This window comes from Setaria italica, chromosome VI (assembly GCF_000263155.2).
Source record: "Setaria italica strain Yugu1 chromosome VI, Setaria_italica_v2.0, whole genome shotgun sequence".
Lineage (NCBI taxonomy): Eukaryota > Viridiplantae > Streptophyta > Magnoliopsida > Poales > Poaceae > Setaria > Setaria italica.
The window spans coordinates 2,772,175-2,789,500 of NC_028455.1; the positions used below are offsets into that span (position 1 = coordinate 2,772,175).

Sequence of the window (17,326 nt, forward strand, 5' to 3'; positions counted from 1 at the left end):
TGAATGCTGCTTTGCGTATTAGTCGATTAAGGGTTCTCTCTTCAGGGTAGTGCGGAGTTTTTTTTTTCAATGTTTAGACTTTGATTTGTTAATTAGTTACGGTAGCCCCACATGATTTATTGTAATCCCATACTACATCATGTATGCGCATGTGCACATGGCACGTGTGTGCGCCTCACTTGGGAGGGTTTATTACGGTTTTAGCTTCACTTATTTTGCACAAGTCGAAGCACTATAAGGTCTTTCGTGAATTGAGAGAAACGATTTCATTAGTTTTGACTTCATCGATGAAGCCGTGTCAAGAGAAACACTCCTAAATGACACCTTAACAAATACTCCTATGATTGTGTCCGTTCCGTTCTTTTGGATACGTGTGTTTGGGTCATTCACCTCTTTTATAACACAAAGATATGTGCGCACGCACACACACGTGTGTGTTGTGTTTGGGCCATTCTTCCCTCTTATACGAATACAAAGATGTGCTTGTCAGTGTACATGTGTCCTTTCAAGCATGTGTATTTGGCCATTTCTTCTCTCTTATTAATGCAAACATACATATATAACTCTGCATGCTTGAGAAACAAAGTTCTTTAATGATATAGAAAAAGGAAAAAATATCTTTTGCAATCCTTGCACTTAAAGCTGCAATGGCATTTCTCAAATCAATGATGGCGTAGATCACTATAAAAAAGATTTTAGGCGCGAACGACGGGACGAGGATTTCCACCCGTCTAAAAGATATGGCGACACGCAGTCGGTCGACACTTACGGTGGCTAATATTTCTGTCCGCTTTAAGCAGTTCACCCCATGATCCGCACCTAGAAGGCCATTTATAGGTGTAGTTCACAGCCGTACTGCCCCTACAAAAACTGTATAAAACCCCGTCCTTGGCTTCTTCCTCCCAAAGCCGACACAGTATAGTGAAAAAAGGGAGAGGTGCTGCTGCAATTCCCAAAAATATAAAATTGAAGGATGATTTTTTTGCTCTTAATTTCTTTGGAGTTGGTAGCTATAAGAGGTAAGCCCATGCAAATGCTATATCTATTATGATATTTATTCCATATATTTAGGCTCCATGCATTAGGGTACTTTTCTACCATAGCTAGATCCACAGTGCGGCTTAGCCATTTGGATCTCAATATTTGGTCCAGCCTTTTGGATGAAGTAAGATTACTCGAGAAGGAGCATAAGATTCTCCGATCATTTTGGCTCAATTTCAAGTTTTTAGCCTAAATCATGAATGGAAAATTTCCTAGAACCACAGAGGAGAGAGAAGAATATTTGTTTTTTTCTCTCTAGATCTACACGTGCATGTTAAGTTTTTCTATTTACATAATTTTTTTGTCACAATTTTTCTAGTGGAGGGCAGTGTTTCGATGCCTAGATCCACACATGTTAATTTCTTTCCCTACATCTACACATGTCAACTTACATATAATCTATTTTCCCCCCAACGTAACTTTTTGTCCCAATTATTTTGTTTGGAAATAATACTTTTTGTCCCAATTATTGAAGTGAAGGTTTTGATGTATTTAAATTATCTGTTGAGGTTACAAGATGTGCACGAAGGACAATAATGTAGCCGTTTGTATATCATTGCACCCTTGAGCTGGAGATACGACTTTAGTGCTGCTCAACAAGATTAATGGCGTTTGATTCCATTTCTCATATTATAAATTACTCCCCTCATTTCAAATTATTTGGTCGTTTTGCTGTGCGCTTATATATAGGTTATGTCTAGATATATAATAAAATCTATATATCTAGAAAAGACTAAAATGATCTACAATATGGAATGGAGGGAGTATGAGATATTGAAATTGTTTCCTATCTCAACAGTCTAGAGTAATTTAATGATCAAGTAATCTTGGAAATGTTTCTCGCAACATTCTCTTAATAGGTCCCTCAAAGAAAAGCGTTCTTCGTATGCTCCTTAATCCGATGTGAGGTCAGGTGTGATGGAATATGCAAAATTGAGAAATTCTGGAGGAAGATTAGTATTTAGGTAAAATTCATTCTCACGTATCTCGTTCAAAATTGTGGTGCCTGGCACAGTGGCACATAGGAACTTTTTCTAGGAATTTTTCCTCCTAGAGTGACTTAAAGCTTGATATATCTATGAAAAGTGAGACATATTGGAGATGAAGGAAGATGAGCTATGATCAATACCTTTTTTATTATACCTAATTTATCTATTTTTTTAAAAGGACGACAAAAACTTTACCGTGATTTTTATTAGGAGGAGAAAATAAAGTTAAGGATCGATCCAGTTTTTTAAGTGGATCAGACCCAAAACCACACAAATTGGGACAAACCCCACAACTTCGATACCACGCCTGACCAACTACATCTTCCACACAACAACTCGCACCGCAACAAGCCAGCTTGGTCAAACGACCCAACTAAACATCTCACTCTACCTAATTTCCCTATTCAATATCACATTTTTTATCAAATGGAAAACTGGCTGCCCATCTAGCACCTAGTATTTATTTCCTCTATTTTTAAATATATGACATCTAGCTTTTTTTAGAAAATGGAAAAAAATAGCCAATCTCTGCAACCACACATAGCCAAGTTCTTACAAAAGGTTTCTATCTAAGCTGATCATAAATAAAAAGGAAAAATACGCATAGACAAAAGGAAATAATCATAAACAATGTTTATTGTTTTTTGTCCATTCTTAATGACAATCTAATTCTTTTGCTTGCCACACACACGGCATCAGGTCCCTTGTGTCCTCACGCTACAACAACGCAAAGTTGTAGCCAATATGCTCTCCTAGAGGTAACCTCCAAATTTAAGTGACCCCTACATGTAGGAAGATTCAATGTTGCCACTGCCGTCCAGTAGAAACGAGATGAGCTAGTTTTTACTTGGAGGTACCAATGGTCGTCATCACCAGGATTTAGTTTTTCGAATTTCTTCAGTCCCGATGAAAACACCGAATTTCGCAAAATTTTGGCTGAAATTTGGACTAAAAAATGAATCTTTCAACGAAGAGAATGAAATTTCGAGCAAACAGTGATTTTGGTCACCATTGAAAAGACCGAAATTTCATGAAATTCGCAAAATTTCAGATGAAATTTTGAACACTGGTCACCACAAAGACGCCTCCAAGGAATTTTCACTCAGTCAAGCATTAGCTAAACAGAGTGTTAATCTGACAAGCTACACTGCTAACTGATAAGCTTGGCCACCGATTCTGGGTTGGTTCCCATCCATGACATGAAAAGTTTCTTTCTTGAATTCCTGATGCCATGCATATATAAGAAATTAAACATGACTGAGCCTATGACGTCATCAGCAGTTTCTGGGTTCACGATTTGTTGATGCCGAGTCCTGTACGTCTATGTATCACGGATTAGTTCAGGTTTTGGTTCCTCTCGAACCTGGCCCACCTGCTATTGTCCATGACCCCCTGACAATGACATTTTTCACAATTTAGCCAATATTTTACACTCAAGGATACAATGGCGGTACTTCAACCGAGCCAGGCAAAGCCTAAGGCCCAGTTATCGAACCTAGCTACATGCAAGCAAAACTGTGGAACACATACTGCTCATGCCCATGCATACACCTACTCTTGCAGGTGTGGAAGCGACGGAGCGGTCCGCCCCTGCAAGGATATAAAAGTGGGTTATGCAGGTTTGCGGACCAGCCCACCTGACCAACTTATATGTAACTGTAACAAGGAACAGCATGCCTCTCTATCAACCATTAGAACACAAAACACATTGATCTACTTACATAATATAATATGTACATTTGAAAGGCACCATTTGCATACTAATCCTCTAGAATTCATGCAGGAATTACACCTTCCATTGTTATTTTTCATGAATACGCAGGAGAGCTGCGCACATCTTTGTATTAAGAAGGAAAAACGTTTAGAAATATTACAACGCGACAAAGATTGTTATGAGACATGCTTCTGACAGGCTGCCACGCAGGAGGCGTAGGAAGTGGAGTTGCCATGACAATCTATGCTAATTCGCTTGCGGCGGAACTGAAGACTAGAATTCCACAACATAGGAAACAAACATACATGCTCAAAGGATCATTATTCTGAAACAAACTATGCATAACTGAACTTCGAAAATGTCGGCCTCTCTTGGGTGGGTGGGGGTACTTGGGGTTGGTGGGGGCTGGGTTCTGTACAGCAATGCCCAGTCCAGGAGCCTGCAATAAACTTTAATGGTGTTGCACCCGACAACAAGCGCCCATTGGTTAGGTTATCACAATTTGGACGCTGAATGGTAGAGCTCGATGTAGTCCAGGGCAGGCCGGTTCCAGGACCAGTCCTGCTCCATGACTCTCTTGCAGAGGGAGTGGAACCAGCTCCGAGCATCGAACCAAGCAGAGATCGCCCTGAAGATGTAATATTGGGAGGCAAGATGAGTGACAATTTCGGAGTTCAGTGAACCAGGCTCTGTGAGATTGTGCTTACCTGTTAAGGGCATAGTCAACACCACGGCTGTCAGCTCCGTCAAAGCTGAACCCGTTCGGCTCAAGGCCTCGTGCCCAGGCCCGTTCCTTGTCACTATCCACGTCAAAGACAGTGTCGTATAGCCCTGAGAAACACGAAAGATCAGGTCATGTGTTCACTTCAATCCACTGCACAGTGCAGCGCAGTTTGATCGCAACGGAGAATTAACGTTTAAGAGGTTCGGCACATATACCTCCAGTTTTCCGAACAATAGGGATAGCTCCATACCGCATGGCGACCAGCTGAGTTAACCCACAAGGCTCAAATATAGATGGAACCAAAATGAAATCAGAGCCAGCATATATCTGTAGCCACGGAAATTATTAGACATGATTTGAAAGGTGCTCTGATGAGCGGTTTTCATGTGGGTTGTCAGCTCACCAGATGTGAAAGAGGCTCATCGTAGGTTAAACAGAGTCTCACTCGGCCATAGTTTACGCCATGGAGAGTATTCGCAAAGTTGACAAAATCACCTTGGATTCGAGGGTCTGGGGCCGAACCGAGCAAAACTACCTGGAAAGCAAACGTGTCATTTTCAATTTTAAGATGACAGGCAGAAACAATTACAGAAAGAACTGTGTTACAGGAAATGTTCTAAGGTTTATCTGCAATTCAAGGCAGGGACCTGTCCGTTCCATTCAAGTGTTCGTTGAATTGCATGCTTGATGAGGTGGATTCCTTTCTGGGCTGTCAAGCGAGTGACGATTCCAACAATAGGCACATCATTTTGTTGTAACCCAAGCTTCTGCTGCAGGGCCTTCTTTGCAGCACTCTTGCCTTCAACGACATTCTCAGAAGTGTAATGGACCTGAAATTGATTGAAATAAACATTTAAACAGGAAATTGTTTGCCACTGGTATGCATTAGTATTTTTGAACAATCGGTAACAGCCAAAGCATGGAAAGAGATGCAGATTAATAAGAAAATTGTCACATGGACATTACTTTAAATGATTATTCAACTTGAGAGTGTACATAAGTGGCCATATAAGCAAAAATCGGTCATTTGTAAAATAAGCAAATGTGTACTAACAGAGCTCTTGGTTTCAGTTTATTACTAAGTTCAAGCAATAGAGATGGAATAAATAGTTTACAGTAAATGCAAAATGTGTACGGACAAAGTGTACCGGGATAAAGTTGTCATTGTACGGATCCCAGATATCTGGATCAATCCCGTTGAGAATGCCATGGAATTTTCCAAGATGAGGAGCGATGGCACCGTGACCTGACACTTCCCTTGAATATGTATTAGAGACCTGCAAAGAATAGAAACATGTGAATAGATAAACATCAACAGAATATATTTATACAGAAGCACAAGATAATTGACGTCAGTGACACATGTATGTAAAACCCAAAATTAAAACGTACAAGTGTGTATCACTCACGAGTTTAAAAAAATACATTTCAAAGAAGTGTATCACTCACAGTTGTGGCTTTATCACAATATCTCATTGCTTTGCCAATATAATGTGCTCCAAATTCAAGATTATGGATGGTAAATACAACCCGTGCATTTGTCAAACTGGATTGTGCATAGTGTTCCTTGTATAGCCAGGCAACAGGAGCACTTGACCAATCATGGCAATGTAGTATATGCTGTAGAGGAAATGTCAACAGCTTTAATGAGAATTTAAAAGAAGTAAACAAATAAGGCAACTGCTTGAAAGTCAGGATACAGAAAGGTAAAAGATTTTAAAATGAAAGGCCAATGAAAGAGCAAACTATACTGCCGGTCGCTTCAAAAAAATGAAAAAGCAAACTAAGATAGTGAAGGAACAGAAAACAGAGGGACATATACAAGTTTTTGAACGTAATGAACTGCAGTGTGCCAAATAGTTTCTTTTTTAAGAAAGGTGTGCCAAATAGTAAGAAGGTACAAAAATAACAAAGACAAATAGTAGAAGGCAACACATGAGGAAACAATATAGCCCTGCTGTTGTAATTTGTAAATAACACGTACCGGAGAAGATCCACTCTGGAGGAGAAACTCAAGAGCAGAATGACAGAAGAACCCAAATCGAAGGTCATCATTCCTTCCGTACACACATCCAACTCCAAATAACCTGAAAAAATAAATGCCAAATTATTATCTTTTGAAACCTCTCATAAGATAATGTCACCAGACACTGAACCAAATGAGACAATAGATCATTAAACTGATATACACATAAGACAAAAATCACAGTATTTAGATTATAGGACAAAAGTTAAAATATAGAATATAAATTCAAACGTCTCAAAAAAGATAAGGCGCCAGAGGATTACTGAGTTTTGCTTCCAAACATTAGAAGCAAAACTGAAATTAAACAGAACTATCTCAGTGACTTGATCACCTCAAATCGGACACTAAATATCACCAAAGAAAAAACAGAAATGGAGTGGTACCAACTTCTGAAACTCTAACCAACAGACAAGTGAAGAACCTTCCCAGATATCCCAATGCCTCTAACCTATAAATGCTTTTGAATAACAGTAATCACCTTAACATTTTTTAATTATCGAAGCATTTACAATTTAGTATACAAAGTGATTGAGTCATTGTTTGTTGTTTTTCATTTCCTAATTTTGCCGAAAAATTGTCAACCCCAAAGGAGACCATGGAACTGCCAATTTCACATATACTTCCCTACAATCATTTAGCTGTGGCGACCAATAAAATTCCAACCAAGTAGCATATATATACTCTTTTTAATGATATAAGTCGCAAAAATTTACAAAAATAGATTTGTTAATCATTAGAAACTTTTCTACTCCAAAAGAGATTACATCACATATTATTATCGTAACGATCTCACACAGTGTTTATTACTGCACTAGAATTAATTATTAAACACAAAGTGTTTCAAATCCCCATGTTGATGGTAATTAAAGAACAGCTAAATTTAATGAAACACGCTTAGAAATTCTACATTGCTTACAAACAAGAATCAATTAGGCTCCAGCACTAGAATTGTTTGCTGCTTACAAACAAGAATTAATTAGGCTCCAGCACTGAGCTTTGTGAAAGATTGTCACTAAGGTGTTTATAACAGTAGCTGCTACATACCCATTTTGAGGTTCTAAGAAGTAAACACAGAGGTCTTCTACTAGTCCACACCATACTTTTATTTCAGAACCACCAAAAGAAAAACTTTGATGCATATGTAAATTCTTCACCTGCATTGAAATAGATGCATATTAATTGATAAGAGATATAAAACTTATCATATACCTGTTTCTGTCTTCTTAGTTTTTTCCTGTCACATGGTAAGATGTGTGAACTGTTTACCTCCATCATTCTTGCATATAACTCAATACTAAACAAAGGAGTCAAAATGTGTTTGCAGACTAATACAAATAAAAACAAGGAATTCTACTTTACATATTAAGCTGTAAATTGACAATTCCAAGGCACTATGCATAATTAACACAAGCTAGCCAACTATACGAGGAATGAGTGGCTGAACTATGAGGAAGCACATGCATATAGAGTAACACAGTAGACTTAGATGCTTTTAGCATAGAGATGTCAAATTCAGTTCTTGCTACAAAGCCACTACACATGTCACAAGAGAGAAGCAGCAAGGGATGCAGTAGCCAGTTTTAACTTACATTGCTTAGATTCAAGCAATCATGCTTTGGAAGAATAACCTCAACATTGTGTCCTAAATCTTGGACAGCACGTGAAAGACTAGTAACAACATCAGCAAGGCCTCCAACCTATGATAGCATTGGTTAGACAGCACACTATTAATGGAACACAACAATAAAAGCAAAAAAGGTGATGCATCTCATGTGTTGCTAATCACAGGAATTTAACTTAGAAATATGGATTACCTTTGCAATGGGAGCCATCTCAACAGCAATGTGGACTATATGGATAGGAGGTTCCTTTGCAGTCGAACCAAAAACAGGAATATGATAGTCCAACCCATTCCTGTTGTCATAAATTCCACCTTCTTCAAACTCCGAGAAAACAAAATCCATCATATAGGCATCTCGTGGCACGTTAACTGGAGAAGAAGCACTCTACTTCAGAAATAAGAAAAATAAGGGGAAAAGAAAGAGCTTTATGCATCTCTGTGCTACATTAAATAATTACAAGGGAGCTCAAGGAGCACTAATATCCCCCTGCATGGATATGAAAACAATGTTCCAAAAATATGATACACAGAAGCAGACAGGATTCAACATGAATTTGACCTAATCTGGAAGAAAAGTTGCCACATTTTTCGAATTTTTGACTGTGTAGTGTCCTAGGGACAAGTAGCAGTTTGAACTCTTCTTTCCATAAACTCAAGTAAACAGCTTACAAGCCATCCCTTATGGCATTAAATCTCCTAGCTCTAAAAAATTGAGTCATGTCATCGTTTTGTTCAGGATTCATAAGTAAACACAATATGCTATCAATACATGAAACAGAATCTACAGGACAAATATGCTACAAGTACTTAACCTACTTGACCAGTGCTCTAGTAGCTCTGAGCTATACTAATGGCATAAAAATGAGGAGCTCGAACCTGTTGCTTTTAAGTGTGAGCCATTTTCTACTTTTACCATCTTCTGAGGCGTCAACACACCACCTGGATGCATCCAACGGTTAAAGGAACATCGAAACCAAACCTCCAGCTTTCCAGTTAGCACTGTATTAGAAGGATTGTAAAGCACATCAACAGTGGTTCCAGCACGTATTTCAAGTGGTTCAGTATAAACAATGTGTTTTTGAGAAAGCAGAAACATTTTCGTAGTCTTTTTCTTCATCTCATCTTTCATTTTTGCAGTTCTCTCAGCCTGTATTAGAAAAAGGAAGCAAAAGTCAACTAAAAGACTCCTCACTATATCTGTCATTAAAATATCAGGAATTCAGTATATCGTGCAGAAAGGACTGCTCCTTTTCTTTGATAACATAAAGCACTACAATCAAAGCTCTGAAGAAATGCTAGTACTTGGTTGGGCCATCACGAGTTACTGGTTAAACAGTTAGCAATTAACTTGCAAGTTCCAAGTTATGACTATTCAAGTGTGATTTCTTCAAAGACTGGTCAGTAAAGATGAGTTTATTATACCATATATGTGAATGTGTAAAAATAAATAAATAAAGCAGAGATGAAAGCTGTTATCTGCACAAAATGACTGGTTATGGGGCCCTCAAAAAAAAGACTAGTTATGGTAGAGTTCGGTCATTGATGAAGTTGTAACACGATTTTAGATATAGAATTGGTCCAGCTACAGCAAGTGACCAGCAGGAACATGTACTAATCCGAACATGAGAAGCACAAAGGTTATGTTGCAACTGACCTTCCTTTTAATACTATCCTTCCTTTCTCTCCTCTCTTGTTGAAGCCTTCTATAGATCTGCTGTTCTTCTTCCACCCAATATTCTTCCTCGGTCATGTTATTTAAAAGGATAGCATGAAAATCCTGCCATGCATTGTTGTCATAATTCCTTGCATTCCCTGGTGGCCCATCAGCAAAAACCCAGTCCAACACAAATGTTCTTTCAGGTAAGACAACTGTACATGAAACGACAGGTGTTATTATCTTTGTAGTTAAATGAGTTAAATAGAAAACTTAAAGAATCTAAGATAGGCCTTTCATCTCATCACTCATGTACTTTAAGAAACCAACATCAGTAAGTGACTGCAGAACTTATGTGGTTTCAAGTTAGTAAACCATTTTTTCATTAAATACAGCAAGCAATGCTATATTTTTAATATTACCCTGCTAACATTAGAGTATGTTAAGATGTTACAAAATATCAAGTTCAGATAAGTGTGAAATGCCATACCATCTGCATACCACCAATCACCATCTTTGTCATCAAGATGAACAAGTCTTTCAGAAAAAGAGAGTCCATCAATCCAATTGTTGTAGCCCCCATGCATCCAAATCTCAGTACTGTGAACAAGTGGCCTCGAGCTTCTGTTATAATACAATCTGACAGCAGCCCTTTGTCTAGTTACGACAGGCTCTATGTACCACAAATTATCAATAGATGGTCGGGCTAAACCCAGTACATTGTGCAATTTTTTCTTCTTTATCTCAACCTCAACCTTCGTTTGTACCTTGTCAGCTTCATCTGCTTCCCTTTCTTCCTCCCTTCGCCACTGCTCTTCAGCTTGTCTCCTCCTTTCAGCTTCTTCAATGGCCAATCTCTCAAGTTCTCTTTTCTTATCTTCAACCAAGAAATCCTCAAACAAATGTTCATCCATGGTGCTTTTTATTTGTATCATAAAATCCTTATTTCCATTATTTTCATATACTGTGCGGCCGTTAAAGAACACAAAATCTAATCTATATGCCTGCTTGGGAATGTACAGTTTGCAGCACCACCAGTCCCCTCCCTGTTCGCTCATGTGCAATTTTTCAGTGAAAAACCTCCACTTCCACCCATTGAATGCTCCTTTAATGAGTATGTCATGCTCATTGGCTAAAGTTGATAAATCACGATTAAAATAGAGATCAATAGTTGAATCAGCTTTCAATACCTCTGGAAAAACAAAAAGCTTGCTTCCCAGTGAATAATTTTTTATGGTAAGTTCTTGAAGCATCCTCTGTAGTGCTTGTTGGTCCACGTCATGGTGAGGTAACTCCTGGATATCTTGTTCAGCAAACATAGGTATCTCATCAACTTCATACTGTTCTTCATCCTCAGTTATCTCCACTTCATCTTCAACCCATGAACTCTCTTTTTCACAAAGCAGAGGAAGAAAGTCAGCCTCGCTCATTGAGATCCCTTCTTCGGTAACAATCCATTCATCCACTCTTATGCCTTTCTTCTCTTCAATCATGTCAAGACGTTCCTCATCAATTCTCGTGCTAGTTGTCATCTCAGCTGCTTCTTCAGTAAAACCTTCCTTATATTTCTGTAACAAGTTGTCAACATCAAACTTTGCATTAAGCGTATCCCCATCAGTTTTTTGAGATGTGTAGTCTCCATCCTTAGCTTCCACTTTCTTCGTTAGCAATGAATCATGAGTCCGGACAACGGCCAGTTGCTTTGTTTGAGATTCCATGGAGCTGTCAACAATTGACAAATCTTGTATATGGAAACCAACTATGGATTGTTTTTGTTCAGGGATATGAACAATTGAGTGGTGGTGTTTGGGAAAACCAACAATAGATCGATCTGGTGTCCTGTGAGAAATAACGGGTTGGGTTTGTTCGGGCACACCAACAATTGGTTCATCTTGTTTGTGAGGAACAACAACATATTCATCTGATTTATAGTAGCCAACAATGGATTTGAAATTCTCAGGCAAACCAACAGTGTATTTATCTTGTCTATAGGAACCAACAATAGATTGATCTGATTTATGGTAGCCAAAAATGGATCGGATTTGCTCAGGCGCACCGACAATTGATTCATCTTGACTATGAGAACCATCAGCAGATCGGTCTTGTTCATGCGAACTAACAATTGATTGATCTTGTTCATAGGAGCCAACAATTGCTTGTTTTTGCTCCAATAAACCAACATCCTGCTTGGGGGAACCAACAATGGCATGGTTTTGCTCAGAAAATTGAACAATACATAGGTCTTGTTCAGGTAATCCAGAAGTTAATTGCTTTTGTTTATCACCCAGCTGTTCAGCCACCTCAGCCACATCCCCATATGTTCCACTGCTTGAAGCATTGCCTGATGAATACACAACAAATGTATCCTGCATAGCCTCAGCTTCATCTATCACTTCCCCTGCTGCAGCACAATACGGTGCAACTCTTGACAAATCTACTACAAATGTGTCTTCTTTAGCCTTAGCTTCATCCTTTGAATCCAGTGCCCAAACTGCAGCACTGCTCAATGCAATTCCTGAGAAATCCACCTCAAATTTATCCTCCTCGACCTCAGCTTCATCCAGTGCTTCCACTTCAGCTAATGATATATTAATCAATGCATTTCCTGGAAATTCTGCCTTAAACAAGTCCAACCCAACTTCTTCTATCACATCCGTTTCCCTGAATGCTGAACAGCTTGAAGCATTATGAGCCTGATCCTCTTTGGCATTTTCTGCATCTCTACCATTTGTTGACTCTGCCAAATCAGTACTTAACTGTCCATTGTATGTACCAATAGTTTCTTCATTGCAATCATGGTGTTCGCTCTTCTCCGTGCTCGATTGGATGGTAACTTTTGGAGCATAGCCTCTAAAAGCATTGACTTTTATCTTAGGATACACCAGCCTCCTTGATTTCCTATTAGAGCAATCTGCATATGCAGTACAAGAAAACATGAGGTCGGTAAAACATCCGACAGAAAAATAAGCTTTCAACAATATAGTTCCCACACCTGAACTTGCTACTGTGCATCGAATAATCCTGCTTCTGGTACATCTACTTGTCCTCAACAAAGACTGAAAATTCAAAACAACAGCGAAAATAAGTTCTGCAGCTTAACATGTTTCTCAAGATATAAAAGAATACTCTTTTCAGCTAACACTTAAGCAAGATACAAATGCAGTTACAAACAGAACATTACGGCAACTTGTCAGATTCCCTATACATACTAAATAAGTTTATCTCCACAAATCATACTGTGATTCTTAATTTCATAAATTCACAATTGGGTTATTTATGCTGTTGGATACTACATACATATTTTCCCACAAATCCATTGTGCCGCTGCATACTATGTATTCGCATTTAACAAATTCAGTTCAAGGATTTAAGTAATCTAAGTGCAGTCTTTCCTGAATCAAACTAATCATAAAGACAAAAATAAATGAACCAGAAAAACAACAACAAATGGAGCTTTTCTTATTTCATAAGCACTTTCGAAAAGGGGAATAGTTTTTTTATTGAACAAGCATAAAAGCTGTGTATCTTTGTATTAAAAAGAAAGTAAAGGGGAATAGTAAATCATATTGCTTTCACACAGCATTAATATGCATTGCTAGAAGGAGAAACAATGCCCCAAATGGAGCCAATCAAACCCTTCCATGAACCACAGGACCTGCCATCAAACAACCCCATGATGCCATATCCACCTTGATCCCAAAACCAAATGGTCCCCAAAATGAAAGAATCAAAACTGGAAGCAAATGCTACCAAATCAATAAACAGAGATATCAAGGAATCAAATAGCAAAACAGGCACACAATCCTTTTTTTAACGTGCATTAAAGCCATACCTGAACAGGGCCGCCGCCTTCAAAGGCTGGCTGGATAACGAGTGGTTGGTGGCTCCGGGAGCAAAGGAGGCTCTGGGGCCGGAGGGCAATCTCCATTGCTTAAAAGGATCTCCAAATCCCCACAAGAACCACTGCCCAGTGGCGTGCCTCTCTTGGCTTCTTAGTCTCGCTCCCCTCTCTCTCAATCTCTAACACAGTAGGAACTGAAAATGATTTGGAAACTGCAGATGAACACCACAACGCAGCTCTGAAGAGAACGCACCCTCACATTTTTATCGAACTGAATTTGATCCTTTCTTCTCACCTTGTAGCTGTGAAATGTGGTTGTATATGAAACCAAAGATGTCATCTTGCGGGTCCAAAGGTTAGTAAGGTAAATAATTTGCAAAACAAATCCACTTGGTATATATATCTCTCTCTGAGTGTCTTAAGTTTGTAAGAGAAATTTTAGTATACAGATCCTTAAATATATTTGTGCCAGTTTTCTTTACTGCAAGTTTACAATGTAAATCCTAAACTGACTTTTTGAACTAACTGAATTAAGATATTCATTGGAATCAAGTTTCAAGTAATTGATATTTTATATGTTTAATTTCACCATGCTTGAGTGCAGAAACCTATTTGTTAACTTCTAAAATTACTTTGGATTCTGCATTTGTTGGTATCCGTGTCATAGAGGTACAAATTAATGGCCAAGGATGCTACCTAAAGGCTCTGGTGATGCACGACCACCCCTAGCACTCCATCCACCACTTCCCTCAGCACCCACTCTTTCTCCCGATTCAGCAACCTCACGATGGCGATAAGGAGCTGTGAGCCCTCCTCTCTTTAGGTCTTCTAGTAGTTGTAGGTTTCGTCTAAATAAATCTTTAAGCTTTTGCCTAGGAGAAGGTATCCTGAAGTATGGTTTGACTCCACTTCTGTGGCTGTTGATCCTATTTGCACAATATCGTTGCAATCCTTGGTGGTCCTCCCATTGGCAACATTCACCCCATCAAGGGGGATCGATCTGCCCTTGGAGTTTCTCATGCCATGGCCTCTTCAGTCATCATGGCCACACCTAGATATACTTTGAGCAATCTTTGGTAAGTTCCAATAAATTCCCTCTTCCATATAGGAGATATGCTCCTTCTGTTTGTGAATGGAGGGGAGTTGTTGGTCATCCCTGTTGGGGGTTTCAATGCCGAGTTGTTTGCTTGGCTGCTTATGGTATTACCAGATCTACTAAATTGGGCGTTCCGAAGAAGGAGATGCTGGAGTTGATATTTTTGTGCTGCAATCAGCAAGGCAAATGCCAAAGCTTCTTTTTTTACGACCGTGCCTTCGCACGTTTTTCTTAGAGGAAGGTCAATGCTCGATTTTATAATGGAGTTCAATTATCTTGCGCTGTTTCCAAATTTTGGGGTTACTCGATGGTTCTAGTAAGAGGATTCTTGTGTGGCTGTGGCATTCTGTGTTGTCCCATCTACCGAGGTAACATGTATAGCAATACAGGTCACCTAAGATGAAAAAATGCATATTTTGAGAATTCTTTCCCATGTGTTGGCATTTATTTTTAGGGCTCTTTTAAAGTACTCCCTCTTTTAAGGTAAGACCAACAATAGATCCTAACCTATGATTGATAATGGCATTCCTATTATAAAAAAAAAGCACTCGTTCATTCCAGATTTATCCTTCAAAAAAATAAGCATGCACATTCTAAATATTGGACGAGAGAACACATGAAAAACCTAGGCCATTAGTTTTATTTCTTAAGGGGGAGAATAATGTTAAAGGTCAACAAAGTTCCAGGCTCTTTCCAGTTTTTTATACAAGTATTACATTGTTGACACCCTTCAAAAATATCAAGTTAATTAATACATTTATGACTTAATTTTTGTTATGTGTATTGAGTTTTTAGTAGTGTGTTGCTGATACACATGTTAACGCTGCTCTCTCTTCTCAGTGACAGCAGTTTAAAGTGGATATCTGAAGCACAAAAGAAAAACCTAATGTGTATTGAGTTTTCGTCATTACGATTACGACCGGCCTTGGAAACATTTGCCACTTGATTTCGCTCAGGACACTGTACTCCATCAGATGTTTCAAGCATCGATTCAGATACAGCTAAGCGACGGCAACCTGGCGTTGTTTTGGCAAGACAATTGGCTTGGCCAGTCTTCACCTTGTTTCCTGGCACCGGATCTTTGCAAGTTAATCATGTCACATATAAGGAAAACGAGAACTGTTGCCCAGGCGCTTCACCAGAAACAGTGGATTCTTGATTTTGCCGGACGGGCTACAGTCCCCACCCTCACCCAATACGTCCTCCTGTGGCATGCTATCGCCAATGTCCAATTACATCCTGGGGTAGAGGACAGGGTATCATGGAAATGGAACGCTTCAGGCATTTACTCCGCAAGATCGGCCTACCGTGCATTCTTCTTCGGCGCCACAAAGTTTGCTTCAGCCAAGCTGATATGGCGTTCTTAGGCGCCACTGAAAGTCAAGTTCTATATGTGACTGGCAATCAAGGAAAGATTGTGGATGACAGAGAGGAGGCACCGTCATGGTTTGCAAGGGAACACAGAGTGCACTTTCTGTGATCAGGAGCTAGAAACACCAGCTCATTTGCTTGCATTATGCCCATACGCACAGGAGGTTTGGCACATCGTTACATCAATGTTGCACATCCAGAATGCTGTGCTCCAAAATGAAACCTCCCTGATGGAATGCTGGCTGAACAAACGATGAGCCTTGCCCGGATCAAGGAGGAAAGGGATGGATTCAACGTTCCTGTTGATCTCCTGGAGGCTATGGAAGCAACGAAACGACAGAGTCTTTGCTAGAGCTCCTAGTAGAACTCCAGCGCAGCTAGCTGAAGACATCAGAGACGAGGCTGTTGTTTGGTGTGCGGCAGGTGCCAAGTATTTAGTTTTGCTTCATTGGCCGCAGCCGCAACTGGGCTCTCGGCAGCAGCAGCAGGAGCACCTCTAGTTTGCTGCCCACTATCTTAGTTGGTTGTTTTATGGTTGTTTTCGGTTGTTGTCTTACTGCCGCAGCCGCAACTGGGCTCTCGGCAGCAGCAGCAGCACCTCTAGTTTGCTGCCCACTATCTTAGTCGGTTGTTTTATGGTTGTTTACTGGTTGTTGTCTTACTGTAATGTAATCCTCAGTTTGTTGATAAAACCATGTGCATGCGCTCGGTAGACCCGTGTTGTAACTTTATTAATCTTCTTCATAATACAAAGGTGCGCAGCTCTCCTGCGTATTCTTGAAAAAAGATTACGACATTACCAAATGCCAAGTGCTTGTGTTATTAACAGAGTGGTGAAGGACTCCAGAGGACACCCGTGGTTGGAGTGGCTTTGTCGTTTGAGCTTCATGCACGGCAAGCAGAGGCAGAGCTAGGATTATTTGGGCATCAGGAACTAGGGGCAAGGTGTGGCATTCCATATGCAATCATGGATGCAACCTAGGCGCTAAGTGACATCATCAGTTAGACTTTAGAACGATTTATCCAACGTAGCTTGGATAATAGATTTCAGGATTATCATCCGCGCTCTTTCATTTCCACAGCCATGTTTTCTGGAAAGAAAAAAGAAGAGCGATGTGTGCCACGGATCAAGGTTTCTAATCATGGCTTTCTCAGAGATCACGATCGTTCATTAGTATTTTGATTAGAAGGTTTGCAAATCCGTTGAATTATTGTTTGGATTGTTAGCATTACCTAATTCATTCATTTT

The 17,326-nt window shown here is 39.5% G+C and overlaps 1 protein-coding gene across 1 annotated transcript; it reads right to left on the minus strand.

Moving 5' to 3' along the window:
* Nucleotides 1–3,941: 3,941 nt before the first annotated feature.
* Nucleotides 3,942–13,697, minus strand: LOC101786898 (starch synthase 3, chloroplastic/amyloplastic). The gene is made up of 16 exons (XM_022827580.1): nt 13,602–13,697; nt 13,425–13,515; nt 10,260–12,680; nt 9,770–9,984; nt 8,992–9,262; nt 8,309–8,484; nt 8,084–8,191; nt 7,539–7,648; nt 6,453–6,555; nt 5,918–6,088; nt 5,617–5,745; nt 5,116–5,298; nt 4,872–5,003; nt 4,684–4,795; nt 4,452–4,575; nt 3,942–4,372 (listed from the first exon to the last, which is right to left on the minus strand). The coding sequence occupies exons 1-16, from the start codon at nt 13,695–13,697 to the stop codon at nt 4,240–4,242; spliced, it is 4,575 nt and encodes a 1,524-aa protein (XP_022683315.1). The 3' UTR covers nt 3,942–4,239.
* Nucleotides 13,698–17,326: the final 3,629 nt, after the last annotated feature.